Here is a 14,635-nt window from a genome sequence, read left to right on the forward strand (position 1 = left end):
CCATGTGTTAAATTACATACTGTAGTCTACACCTATCCCCTCCTGTGTTAAATGACATACTGTAGTCTACACCTATCCCCATGTGTTAAATTACATGCTGTAGTCTACACCTATCCCCCCTGTGTTAAATTACATGCTGTAGTCTACACCTATCCCCCCTGTGTTAAATTACATACTGTTGTCTACACCTATCCCCATGTGTTAAATTACATACTGTTGTCTACACCTATCCCCTCCTGTGTTAAATTACATACTGTAGTCTACACCTATCCCCCCTGTGTTAAATTACATACTGTAATCTACACCTATCCCCCCTGTGTTAAATTACATACTGTATCCTACACCTATCCCCTCCTGTGTTAAATTACATACTGTAGTCTACACCTATCCCCCCTGTGTTAAATTACATACTGTAGTCTACACCTATCCCCCCTGTGTTAAATTACATACTGTAGTCTACACCTATCCCCCTGTGTTAAATTACATACTGTAGTCTACACCTATCCCCTCCTGTGTTAAATTACATACTGTAGTCTACACCTATCCCCCTGTGTTAAATTACATACTGTAGTCTACACCTATCCCCCTGTGTTAAATTACATACTGTAGTCTACACCTATCCCCCTGTGTTAAATTACATACTGTAGTCTACACCTATCCCCTCCTGTGTTAAATTACATACTGTAGTCTACACCTATCACCCCTGTGTTAAATTACATACTGTAGTCTACACCTATCCCTCCTGTGTTAAATTACATACTGTTGACTACACCTAGCCCCTCCTGTGTTAAATACCCCTCCTTCTCCTTTATCTTCTCAACAACCTTTGGAAAAATTGTTGGCGCAAAAGAATGCCATTACTCAGTGAGAAATATGGACTGGCCTGGTCTGTGAAATGTCTTCTTCCTGCTGGCTATCAGAGAAAACAAAGCTAGCAGCTATAATAAAGTTGTTTTGACAACTAGGTAGTGTAAGAGGAACATGGTGGGTGTGTAGATGTAGGAACATGGAGAACAAGGGACATGGAGTACTTATTTTCCTTTGCTGAGGGAGACTTTTACTAGAGTCAGCATGGGAAGACTTTAATAGACGCACGCAAGAACACACACCAGAGAAGACAAGAGACTTCACTTTTAAATGGAGCTGTTTATTTGAGATGATGCAGAAAGAAGATATTGTGAGAATCTGTGGTTTCCTCACTCTCCTGACTACAAACATGATTTCCACTGTAATACGCAGTAGAGAACAACGCTATTACACAATCTGAAACAGTTTTTATAAAAACCAGAACAGCACATCTGTGATGGTAACAAACAAAAGCTAGATAACAAGATAGTAACTACAGTACAGTAATAACTTCACTATTAATAGACAGCAGCAAAATAAAGCTTAAATAACATTATAATACTTTATCATAAGATAATATCTAGTCAAGTTTTCCTATAGTTATATGACATATTTTAACAAACAGATGTAGGCTAACATCTGTTTTGTCTAGTTAGGCAGAGGGCAGCTTGGAGGCTCTTAGACCTGTTGAGACTTGATGGCACCCCTTTCTTTTCCATTACATTCTACGTGTGTGTGTGTGTGTGTGTGTGTGTGTGTGCGCGCACGCGTGCGCGCGCAGGCACGTGCATGTGTGTGTTTTCAGTCTTACGACTTCCAGAGAATCACTTGTGTGTTTACAACTTGTTCTTTACTGTTGTTGAACTTTAACCTCTTCAGTCCCTTATACACACATACTGCTAACCCTGTTTTCATAGGAGGCAGGACCCCTTCCAGTTATTAAAGCAGACCTGGTACACATCCTCTGCCCATAAAATAAAACCATTCAATGTTTCTATATTTTGGAAAAATCAAAAACAGAAGCATGATTAAAAACAAATCCTATGAAAATACTAACATAGTATCATTTTTCAGCACTGTAAAATCCAGTTAAAAAATACATTTTCAGTCCATACAATACAAAAAGGCCAAACAATACTTAACAAGACTGTGGGTTGTTATGGTAATACTCTGGGCCCTGAGCCATAAAGACCCCTGACCTTTCAGAAGCATTCATTGGCTGATTTTGATTTATTTTGATGAGCTATCCGTTGGCATATGTGACATTTCCACAGTGGGGCTCCATTGATTTCTCAACACTAATATGTTTCAGTGTGTTTGGGTTTCTCGGACACCACCCGGTTGTTTAAATGTCTGGGTCTGTGGTCCCAAATGGCAACCCATTCCCTATGTAGTGCACTCCTTTTCACAAAGGGCCCATAGAACTGCATTCAATAGGGTGCCATTTGGGACACAAATCCAGACATTTTAACAACCGTGTGGTGTTTGAGAAACCCAAACACACTGAAACATATAATTGCCTGGGTTATTTCTGTTCTAGAGTGGTACTGAAGGTTATGCCCTCTCACCAAGCCACGCTTCATAGAGCACATATAACTGGTCCAGCAGCACACAGGCTGTAGAGAGAGAAGGCCATCTATATGTAACACTCACAGTGAGCTAACACACTGCTGTTCTATCAAGGTTGTGTAGTGCCAACTACAGTGACTGTAATGACTTTCAGCTACAGTGACTGTAATGACTTTCAGCTACAATGACTGTAATGACTTTCAGCTACAGTGACTGTAATGACTTTCAGTTGCAATGACTTACAGCTGCAATGACTTTCAGCTACAGTGACTGTAATGACTTTCAGCTGCAATGACTTACAGCTGCAATGACTTTCAGCTACAGTGACTGTAATGACTTTCAGCTACAGTGACTGTAATGACTTTCAGCTACAATGACTGTAATGACTTTCAGCTACAGTGACTGTAATGACTTTCAGCTACAATGACTGTAATGACTTTCAGCTGCAATGACTGTAATGACTTTCAGCTGCAATGACTGTAATGACTTTCAGCTGCAATGACTGTAATGACTTTCAGCTACAATGACTGTAATGACTTTCAGCTACAGTAACTGTAATGACTTTCAGCTACAGTGACTGTAATGACTTTCAGCTACAGTGACTGTAATGACTTTCAGCTACAATGACTGTAATGACTTTCAGCTACAGTGACTGTAATGACTTTCAGCTACAATGACTGTAATGACTTTCAGCTACAATGACTGTAATGACTTTCAGCTACAGTGACTGTAATGACTTTCAGCTACAGTGACTGTAATGACTTTCAGCTACAGTGACTGTAATGACTTTCAGCTACAGTGACTGTAATGACTTTCAGCTACAGTGACTGTAATGACTTTCAGCTACAGTGACTGTAATGACTTTCAGCTACAATGACTGTAATGACTTTCAGCTACAGTGAATGTAATGACTTTCAGCTACAGTGACTGTAATGACTTTCAGCTAGTGACTGTAATGACTTTCAGCTGCAATGACTGCAATGACTGTAATGACTTTCAGCTACAATGACTGTAATGACTTTCAGCTACAGTGACTGTAATGACTTTCAGCTGCAATGACTGTAATGACTTTCAGCTGCAATGACTGTAATGACTTTCAGCTACAATGACTGTAATGACTTTCAGCTGCAATGACTGTAATGACTTTCAGCTACAATGACTGTAATGACTTTCAACTACAGTGACTGTAATGACTTTCAGCTGCAATGACTGTAATGACTTTCAGCTACAATGACTGTAATGACTTTCAGCTGCAATGACTGTAATGACTTTCAGCTGCAATGACTGTAATGACTTTCAGCTGCAATGACTGTAATGACTTTCAGCTACAATGACTGTAATGACTTTCAGCTGCAATGACTTTCAGCTACAATGACTGTAATGACTTTCAGCTACAATGACTGTAATGACTTTCAGCTGCAATGACTGTAATGACTTTCAGCTACAATGACTGTAATGACTTTCAGCTGCAATGACTTTCAGCTACAATGACTGTAATGACTTTCAGCTGCAATGACTGCAATGACTGCAATGTGTTGAACTGTATATCTTCCCAATTTAAAGCTGAACTTATTTGGTCAGCTGAAACATAATTCCTTTTACCCTTCCAAACATTCTTTCCATTTGACCTTTTTCACTCAACCTCTCTCTCTACTACCCCTTTCTTTTCCCAGCTACACTAAGCTACAATCCCTCTCTCTTTCTTTCTTTCTATATTTCTCTCTCTCTCTCTCTCTCTCTCTAGTAGCCCCCTCTTTTCTCGCTCCACTCTGAGTCTTCAGTCTGGGGAGGAAGAGGTGTAACAGCCTTGGCCAGCACCCAACTTCCCTCCACAAACAAGACCTCCACAACCAACCCGTTAACCCCTCCCACTAACTCACGTCTATCTACCCCTTGTTTTTTTCACTATTTCTCTTTCTAAAACAACTACAGTTCAATATCATACGACCTACACATGACCTAATCATGTAGACTGGAGAGCTTGTAGCCACAACTCTGTGAATCTACTTAAGTTTTGACTACAAGTCTATCCACCCTTCTTTTGTTCTTTCAGTCGTTCTGTCTTTCAGTCCCATTTCCAAAACAACTGCAGTTCTACTGTGAAACCAAATGGTTACGAACATGAACAAGTCCTAGTTGTTTAGACTCAGGAGAGTGCGTGGTCACAGCTCTGTGAATCGTCTCCCTATAGTAGTGTCTAATGTGGTGAGTTTTGTTGGTTATCTAACTGTTCCTCCATAAACCTTCAGGAAATACAGTACATGATAACATAGCACTAATAAAGGCACTTCCTTTGGATGGCCAATATAGTAGACTTATATCAATACACACGGTGTGCTCTTAATCCTTCCCACTGTGATACTGTACAATAGATGTCCTGCTGGATTAGGACAAATATCACGTATGGATTTCATGTCAATTCAATCAAGTAATACTATTATTCAGTACCATTCCTTGAAGGGTACATACACTACAGTACGTCTTGAAATGACCAAAACACACAGGCAATATATGTCTGTTTCAACAATATAAATAGATAACACACAGTCCTAACTGTCCATTACAATGAGATAACATGAACAGTAGTCCTAACTGTCCATTACGTTGAGATAACATGAACAGTAGTCCTAACTGTCCATTACAATGAGATAACATGAACAGTAGTCCTAACTGTCCATTACATTGAGATAACATGAACAGTAGTCCTAACTGTCCATTACATTGAGATAACATGAACAGTAGTCCTAACTGTCCATTACATTGAGATAACATGAACAGTAGTCCTAACTGTCCATTACATTGAGATAACATGAACAGTAGTCCTAACTGTCCATTACAATGAGATAACATGAACAGTAGTCCTAACTGTCCATTACATTGAGATAACATGAACAGTAGTCCTAACTGTCCATTACATTGAGATAACATGAACAGTAGTCCTAACTGTCCATTACAATGAGATAACATGAACAGTAGTCCTAACTGTCCATTACATTGAGATAACATGAACAGTAGTCCTAACTGTCCATTACAATGAGATAACATGAACAGTAGTCCTAACTGTCCATTACATTGAGATAACATGAACAGTAGTCCTAACTGTCCATTACATTGAGATAACATGAACAGTAGTCCTAACTGTCCATTACATTGAGAAAACATGAATATTCGGCCTACATATCCATTACGTAAGTGGATTCAGAGACAACAGTCCTTCTTCTAAAGGTGTATTAGGAAACCTAATGGAGGTTTTCCATGAGCTTCACCACAGCATGGTTTGTGTCTCTGAGTGACATATAATACAATACTTATTTAGCTCTATTGAACATATAATGATTTACAGCAGCACTGCCTCTGAGAGGGTAGATTCAATACGTTAAGATGGCTGGAACGCCTAGTTCACAACACAGAAATTAGGGTTCTAGTGTGAGTGTCTGTCCTTCCCATGTAACTTCCCTTCCCATCGCCCTAACTCCCCAACTCCACCTCCCCTAGGTCAGTTTGCTGCTGATGTCCAGGGCGTGTTGGTAGACCTGGGTCATATCATCCATGTCTCCTAGCAGAGAGAAGCTTCCGTCGTCCCCAGGAGACCCTGGTGTCCCTCGGGTCCCCACCTTCCCCCCATGGAGCCCCCCTGCAGCCGTCTGGAGGCCTCGTCTGAAGCCTGCCAGCTGGAGTAGATCCTCAGCCGACATACAGGCCCTGACGTTGGGCTGCGGGGACGAGGGAGACCAATCCATTCCCATTAAGGGAGGAACACTGGAGAGACCCATCTCCTCAGAGACAATACTGGAGGGTCTACTCTGGCTGCGAGAGAGGCCTGAGTCCCCCTGAGTCTCTCCGTGGTAGCCCATATTGGACAAGCCACTGTGGAAGGAAGTGGAGTTGCCGTACTTCCCATTACGCTTCAATATGCCCTTTCTTCCCATGGACCTCTTTGTTGGTGAGCTGGCGGGTGGGGCCATGGAGGTGCTGCCCCCTAGCAGTTCAGAGGACTCACTGCGTTCTGGGGAGGAGTAGTAGCCAGACTCCCGCTGCTGGTTGTTCTTCAGGATGCCCTTCTTGGGGAGGGTGGGCACCATCTTGGCCGGCGAGACCCCCAGGCGATCCTGATCATCGTCCTCCTCCTCATCCCTCTCGGGGCTGGAGGGCAGCTCCCTTCCCTCGTGGAAGTGCAGGGAGCGACTCAGCTCGATCTCCCCCAGGCTGTGGGACCTCTGCTCAGACACATGCATCTTCAGGATCCCCTTGGGCCTCTTCAGTCCTGGTTTGTCTTTGTCTTTGTCTTCCCACGCGGTGTGATGGTGGAGCGCTCCGCTATCATTCTCCTTCCTGGACTTCCTCAGGCGCTGGCGGCCAGCATGGGGGGGCACGGCTGGGGGTTCCGAGCGGGGAGGCTTGACCGGCGCCACCCTGGGTGACTCTGTGGTGCGGTTCTGCCAGTCGATAAAGCGTGCTAGCGTTGGAGAAGAGGTGCAGCCACTGTTGTCATTCTGGATGTCACAGTCACACACAGTGGTCTTCCAGCCCCAGTTGACCCACCAGTGGTTGGCAATGTCTTCCACCGTGGCTCGACGCTCCGGGTTAACCATCAACATCCAGCGGATCAGACCACGAGCATCTGGGAGAGAGTGGAAGGTGAGGAGGACAGAGACTTTAGCAGCAATCTATGGAATTATTTAACAGACAGAGAGAGAGAGGAGACAAACAGAGAGAGAGGAGACAGCTACAGAGAGAGGGGGAGACAGCTACAGAGAGAGAGAGGAGACAAATAGAGAGAGAGGAGACAGCTACAGAGAGAGAGGGGAGACAGCTACAAAAATAGAGAGGTGACAGCTACAGAGAGAGAGAGAGGAGACAGCTACAGAGAGAGAGAAGACACAGCTACAGAGAGAGAGGAGACAGCTACAGAGAGAGAGAGGAGACAACTACAGAGAGAGAGGGGAGACAGTGTCATGACTTCTGCCGAAGTCGGTTCCTCTCCTTGTTCGGGTGGTGTTCGGCGGTCGACGTCACCGGTCTTCTAGCCATCGCCGATCCATTTTTCATGTTCCATTTGTTTTGTCTGGTTGTCACACTCACCTGGTTTCAATTCCCTAATTACATGTTATATATATGTTCCCTCTGTTTCCCCCATGTCCTTGTTGGGAATTGTTTATTGTAAGTACGTGTGATTTATGTGACTGGTGTGATACGTGTTTTGTTGCCCATGTGTTTTGTTATTTTTGTATGCCGGTAGTTATGTTCATTAAACGGCTCCGGCTATTTACCAAGTTCTGCTCTTCTGCGTTTGACTTCCATGCCACCAGTTACGCACCCCTAACAGACAGCTACAAAAAGAGAGAGGAGACAGCTACACAGAGAGAGAGAGAGGAGACAGCTACACAGAGAGAGAGAGAGGAGACAGCTACAGAGAGAGAGAGAGGAGACAGCTACAGAGAGAGAGAGAGGAGACAGCTACAGAGAGAGAGAGAGAGAGAGAGAGAGAGAGAGAGAGAGGGGAGACAGCTACAGAGAGAGAGAGAGAGAGAGAGAGAGGAGACAGCTACAGAGAGAGAGAGAGGAGACAGCTACAGAGAGAGAGAGAGAGAGAGAGAGAGAGAGAGAGAGAGAGAGAGAGGAGACAGCTACAGAGAGTGAGAGAGAGGAGACAGCTACAGAGAGAGAGAGAGAGAGAGAGGAGACAGCTACAGAGATAGAGAGAGGAGACAGCTACAGAGAGAGAGAGAGAGAGAGAGAGATGAGACAGCTACAGAGAGAGAGAGGAGACAGCTACAGAGAGAGAGAGAGAGAGAGAGAGAGAGAGAGAGAGAGAGGAGACAGCTACAGAGAGAGAGGAGACAGCTACAGAGAGTGAGAGAGCGGAGACAGCTACAGAGAGAGAGGAGACAGCTACAGAGACAGAGAGAGGAGACAGCTACAGAGAGATAGAGAGAAGACAGCTACAGAGAGAGAGAGAGAGGAGACAGCTACAGAGAGAGAGAGAGGAGACAGCTACAGAGAGAGAGAGAGAGAGAGAGAGGAGACAGCTACAGAGCGGGAGAGAGAGGAGACAGCTACAGAGAGAGAGAGAGAGAGGAGACAGCTACAGAGAGAGAGAGAAAGGAGACAGCTACAGAGCGAGAGAGAGAGGAGACAGCTACAGAGAGAGAGAGAGAGAGAGAGGAGACAGCTACAGAGAGAGAGAGGAGACAGCTACAGAGAGAGAGGGGAGACAGCTACAGAGAGAGAGAGAGAGGAGACAGCTACAGAGAGAGAGAGAAGACAGCTACAGAGAGAGAGAGGAGACAGCTACGGAGAGAGAGAGAGAGAGAGAGAGAGAGAGAGAGAGAGAGAGAGGAGACAGCTACAGAGAGAGAAAGAAAGAGGAACAGCAACATAGTTAAACTAGTACCTGAGGACTGTGTAGGTTCCCTGTACTCTCCGTTGGTGATCTGGCGGATTAGTTTATTGTGGTCTTCCCCATCGAAGGGCATGGTCCCATAGACCAGGGTGTAGAGAAGCACTCCCAGGGCCCAACTGTCTACCTGGAAACACAACACACTGGCAGTTACAATACTGTCTACCTGGAAACACAACACACTGGTAGTTACAATACTGTCTACCTGGAAACACAACACACTGGTAGTTACAATACTGTCTACCTGGAAACACAACACACTGGTAGTTACAATACTGTCTACCTGGAAACACAACACACTGGTAGTTACAATACTGTCTACCTGGAAACACAACACACTGGTAGTTACAATACTGTCTACCTGTAAACACAACACACTGGTAGTTACAATACTGTCTACCTGGAAACACAACACACTGGTAGTTACAATACTGTCTACCTGTAAACACAACACACTGGTAGTTACAATACAACACCTTTGTGATAGGTAGACAACACATAGTTTCTCCAAAGCGTTCTTGTATGGTGGCCTCAGTAGCACACATTCCCCAAGGCTGCTGATTTACTACTGTTGGTTTGTCATTGTACACTTCCTACTGTTTTCACACCCGTCTGCTGGCTAAGATAATGGCCCTTTAATGTGTTTCAACAGAAACAATAACAAGATGCGGTATCTTTAGGTTTATTCATTTGGGACACAGGCTGTATTCTCTGATTAGCTGAGATAATCTCCAGGAATCACAGCTAGCTCGGAAACAATGGACGATTAGTCTATGGGGAAGTCTACTCCCCTATCTCCAGAAAGAAAGAAAGAAAGAAAGAAAGAAAGAAAGAAAGAAAGAAAGAAAGAAAGAAAGAAAGAAAGAAAGAAAGAAAGAAAGAGAGAGAGAGAGAGAGAGAGAGCAGTGATTGTTGGTTGGGCCTCTTTGACCAGCTGTGTCAAACCGAGGAAGGGCTTTTCTCAGGAAGCTAAAGGAGATGGGAGTAGGGGAGGGGTGACACAGGGTCAAGAAGCTAAAGGAGATGGGAGTAGGGGAGGCGTGACACAGGGTCAGGAAGCTAAAGGAGATGGGAGTAGGGGAGGGGTGACACAGGGTCAGGAAGCTAAAGGAGATGGGAGTAGGGGAGGGGTGACACAGGGTCAGGAAGCTAAAGGAGATGGGAGTAGGGGAGGGGAGACACAGGGTCAGGAAGCTAAAGGAGATGGGAGTAGGGGAGGGGTGACACAGGGTCAGGAAGCTAAAGGAGATGGGAGTAGGGGAGGCGTGACACAGGGTCAGGAAGCTAAAGGAGATGGGAGTAGGGGAGGGGTGACACAGGGTCAGGAAGCTAAAGGAGATGGGAGTAGGGGAGGCGTGACACAGGGTCAAGAAGCTAAAGGAGATGGGAGTAGGGGAGGCGTGACACAGGGTCAAGAAGCTAAAGGAGATGGGAGTAGGGGAGGGGTGACACAGGGTCAGGAAGCTAAAGGAGATGGGAGTAGGGGAGGCGTGACACAGGGTCAAGAAGCTAAAGGAGATGGGAGTAGGGGAGGGGAGACACAGGGTCAGGAAGCTAAAGGAGATGGGAGTAGGGGAGGCGTGACACAGGGTCAAGAAGCTAAAGGAGATGGGAGTAGGGGAGGCGTGACACAGGGTCAAGAAGCTAAAGGAGATGGGAGTAGGGGAGGGGTGACACAGGGTCAGGAAGCTAAAGGAGATGGGAGTAGGGGAGCGGTGACACAGGGTCAGGTGGTGTAGGGGTCATTATGTCATATTTACTGTAGGGTGGGAGAGGGGCAGCTCCTAATGTCTCATGAAATGATGGGACTCAGTGAAATCCTGGAGTCACAGTCATTCTGAGTCTATGTTTGGTAACAGATGAGTGAGCTGACCTGGGCTGGCTGTTGGGGAAGTGGCTGTGAAGCCTGGCTGGTTGGGCCTGACAGGGTGTGTGTGTGTGTGTGTGTGTGTGTGTGTGTGTGTGTGTGTGTGTGTGTGTGTGTGTGTGTGTGTGTGTGTGTGTGTGTGTGTGTGTGTGTGTGTGTGTGTGTGTGTGTGTGTGTGTGTGTGTGTGTGTGTGTGTGTGTGTGTGTGTGTGTGCGTGTGTGCGTGCGTGCGTGCGTGCGTGCGTGCGTGCGTACCTCTGGACCATGGTAGGGCCTGCCGTTGACGATCTCTGGTGAGGCGTACAGAGGGCTGCCACAGAACGTCTGAAGGAGCTCGTCTTTGTGGTAAAGGTTGGACAGACCAAAGTCAGCAATCTGGAGGAGAGAAGAGCATGACAATCAACGTTAAATTACTCTTGGATAAGACTCGCAGATCCCTGATTGCACCTGTAAAGAGACTGTCCCTATCCCTAAGATGCTGTGTTGAAGTACAGCATATGAAAGACAAGAGATTGACATCTCTACGAAGTCAAAGATCTTACCTTGATATTACAGTTTTCATCCAGCAGCACGTTTTCCAGTTTTAAATCCCTGTGCACCACTCCGTTCTACAAAGACAAAACAGGACAAGTCTAATTAAACTGTGACCCATTTACACACACACACGCCCACATACACGCACACCTGCACACACACACACACACACACGCACACCTTTCTTTTGTCTACCATGTTTGCTGAGCTCATCCGCAATGGTTATTTTCAAGTGGCACATGTTCTATATAAATCTAGCATCTTTAATTCATCTCAATGACAAAATGTATTCTCATAAACATCTCTCGTGTTGTTGGGTGACACACTAAACAGCTGTTAAACATGTGGGACACAGGATCCACATCTCAAATGCCACCCTATTCCCTACATAGTGCACTATTTTGGGCCAGATGAGTGCAGTAGTCAGTGCAGCATGTAGGGATCAGGGTGCCATTTGGAGTTCAGCCAGTGACAGGAAGTGTGGTCATGGTTCAACATGAACCAGAGGAACCACATGAACAGTTTGACCATGCACTGTGTGTTGATAATTCACTTAACCATGGAAGGCAGATGTGGTCGACCTCTCTCTCTCGCCATTTCTTTATTTCTCTGTGTCTCTCTGTGTCCCTCCCTCCCTGTCTCTCTATCTATACTCTGCCACACTTCCTTCAGTCTGTCACTGCAGCTCTGCCCTGTCCTAACCTACTGTATCTCTATGTCCGGCTCCTCCCTCCTCACCATGTCACGGTTGCCCCCGACAACTCCCTCACCAGGATGTCACGGTTGCCCCCCGACAACTCCCTCACCAGGATGTCACCAGCAGCTGTAGCCAGCCCTATCTGTCAGTCATCCTCTCCCAGCTGGCATCCTATTCCCTTTATAGTGCACACTTTTTTAACCAGGGCCCATAGTAGTGCACTATATTTGGGATGCACCCTCAGTCTCTCCCAGCTGGGGATATGACATCACTCCAACAGGACCTACAGTAATGACATCAGTCATAGCCTCCAGCTGTAGGGACTGTGGAGGACAAAGGGCCAACCCTCTCTCCATCTCCCCAGGGAACAGCACTCAACCTGGAGGTGGAGAGGGCCTGAGGGAAGGGGAGGGTGGAGGTTGGGGGATGGGCTGCTACATGGGCACAGAAGGGCAATTATGTGTCTTATTGTGTGAGCAAACTGGTCTGCTGTAGGGTACTGTACTCTGGTCTGCTGTAGGGTACTGTACTCTGGTCTGCTGTAGGGTCCTGTACTCTGGTCTGCTGTAGGGTACTGTACTCTGGTCTGCTGTAGGGTACTGTACTCTGGTCTGCTGTAGGGTACTGTACTCTGGTCTGCTGTAGGGTACTGTACTCTGGTCTGCTGTAGGGTCCTGTACTCTGGTCTGCTGTAGGGTCCTGTACTCTGATCTGCTGTAGGGTCCTGTACTCTGGTCTGCTGTAGGGTACTGTACTCTGGTCTGCTGTAGGGTCCTGTACCCTTTAACTCTGGTCTGCTGTAGGGTCCTGTACCCTTTAACTCTGGTCTGCTGTATGGTCCTGTACCCTTTAACTCTGGTCTGCTGTAGGGTCCTGTACCCTTTAACTCTGGTCTGCTGTAGGGTCCTGTACCCTTTAACTCTGGTCTGCTGTATGGTCCTGTACCCTTTAACTCTGGTCTGCTGTAGGGTCCTGTACCCTTTAACTCTGGTCTGCTGTAGGGTCCTGTACCCTTTAACTCTGGTCTGCTGTAGGGTCCTGTACCCTTTAACTCTGGTCTGCTGTATGGTCCTGTACCCTTTAACTCTGGTCTGCTGTATGGTCCTGTACCCTTTAACTCTGGTCTGCTGTATGGTCCTGTACCCTTTAACTCTGGTCTGCTGTAGGGTACTGTACCCTTTAACTCTGGTCTGCTGTAGGGTCCTGTACCCTTTAACTCTGGTCTGCTGTAGGGTACTGTACCCTTTAACTCTGGTCTGCTGTAGGGTCCTGTACCCTTTAACTCTGGTCTGCTGTAGGGTCCTGTACCCTTTAACTCTGGTCTGCTGTAGGGTCCTGTACCCTTTAACTCTGGTCTGCTGTAGGGTCCTGTACCCTTTAACTCTGGTTTCCAACTACAGATTGGATATGTGTGGGTTGGGACAGCTGCATAGCTTTTCCTTGTCGAAATGTCCTTTGGCTTAGGGCACAGACCTAGGATCAGCTCAGCCTTCCACAGGTCCTAGCCTTTACCATACAGAAGAGAGTAAAACAGACTTCAGATCAGCGTATCTCTTACCTTGTGACAGTGGTGCACGGCAGAAACAATCTGCCTGAAGAAGTGTCGTGTCTCTCTCTCGCTCAGCCGCCGTCGCTCGCTGATGTAATCATACAGCTCTCCCTTACTGGCGTATTCCATCACGATCACTATCTTGTCCTTGTTCTCAAACACTGGACACAAGGACATACACAGAGGACAACATCAGGATGGGAGGAGTTTGAAATCAGCAAACGCATCTCAGGTTGCATCCCAAATAGCCCTGTATTTCCAGATATAGTGAACACTACTTTTGACCAGGGCCCACAGGGTCCACAGTTTCAACAATGGGGCCCTTTGGAGTAAATACAGAACACAGAGAGACATACTGTCGCCAATTTAGCACAACTGGTGATCTTGCTTCTGTGTTTCAATGGCGAGGTCACTGATACTGTTCACATTGTTGTGTTTTACTGCTGTTAACTGTTAACTGTTTAGAATAGGGACACTGTTCATCCCTGCTAGTGTATAGGAACACTGTTCTACCCTGCTATAGTATAGGAACACTGTTCTACCCTGCTATAGTATAGGAACACTGTTCTACCCTGCTATAGTATAGGAACACTGTTCTACCCTGCTATAGTATAGGAACACTATTCATCCCTGCTATAGTTGAGGAACACTGTTCTACCCTGCTATAGTATAGGAACACTGTTCATCCCTGCTATAGTTGAGGAACACTGTTCATCCCTGCTATAGTATAGGAACACTGTTCATCCCTGCTATAGTATAGGAACACTGTTCTACCCTGCTATAGTATAGGAACACTGTTCTACCCTGCTATAGTATAGGAACACTGTTCTACCCTGCTATAGTATAGGAACACTATTCATCCCTGCTATAGTTGAGGAACACTGTTCTACCCTGCTATAGTATAGGAACACTGTTCTACCCTGCTATAGTATAGGAACACTGTTCATCCCTGCTATAGTTGAGGAACACTGTTCATCCCTGCTATAGTATAGGAACACTGTTCTACCCTGCTATAGTATAGGAACACTGTTCATCCCTGCTATAGTTGAGGAACACTGTTCATCCCTGCTATAGTTGAGGAACACTGTTCATCCCTGCTATAGTTGAGGAACACTGTGATATCTGAGTCATGTCCTCACTCAGGACAGTTGGTAGAAGTCATGTTGGTAGACC

General features: G+C 45.9%; 1 protein-coding gene across 1 annotated transcript in view; it reads right to left on the reverse strand.

The window, feature by feature from the left end:
- Nucleotides 1-1,131: 1,131 nt before the first annotated feature.
- Nucleotides 1,132-14,635, reverse strand: part of LOC106594971 (NUAK family SNF1-like kinase 1) — a 42,107-nt gene continuing 28,603 nt past the window's right edge. The window contains exons 3-7 of the mRNA XM_045700161.1: nt 13,472-13,623; nt 11,225-11,290; nt 10,938-11,057; nt 8,810-8,942; nt 1,132-7,036 (exon numbers count right to left, since the gene is read on the reverse strand). Coding sequence (XP_045556117.1) covers nt 5,907-7,036; nt 8,810-8,942; nt 10,938-11,057; nt 11,225-11,290; nt 13,472-13,623 — 1,601 coding nt within the window. The 3' untranslated portion in view covers nt 1,132-5,906. The remainder of the gene's footprint in view (nt 7,037-8,809; nt 8,943-10,937; nt 11,058-11,224; nt 11,291-13,471; nt 13,624-14,635) is intronic.

This window comes from Salmo salar, chromosome ssa17 (genome assembly GCF_905237065.1).
Source record: "Salmo salar chromosome ssa17, Ssal_v3.1, whole genome shotgun sequence".
NCBI classification, from domain to species: domain Eukaryota; kingdom Metazoa; phylum Chordata; class Actinopteri; order Salmoniformes; family Salmonidae; genus Salmo; species Salmo salar.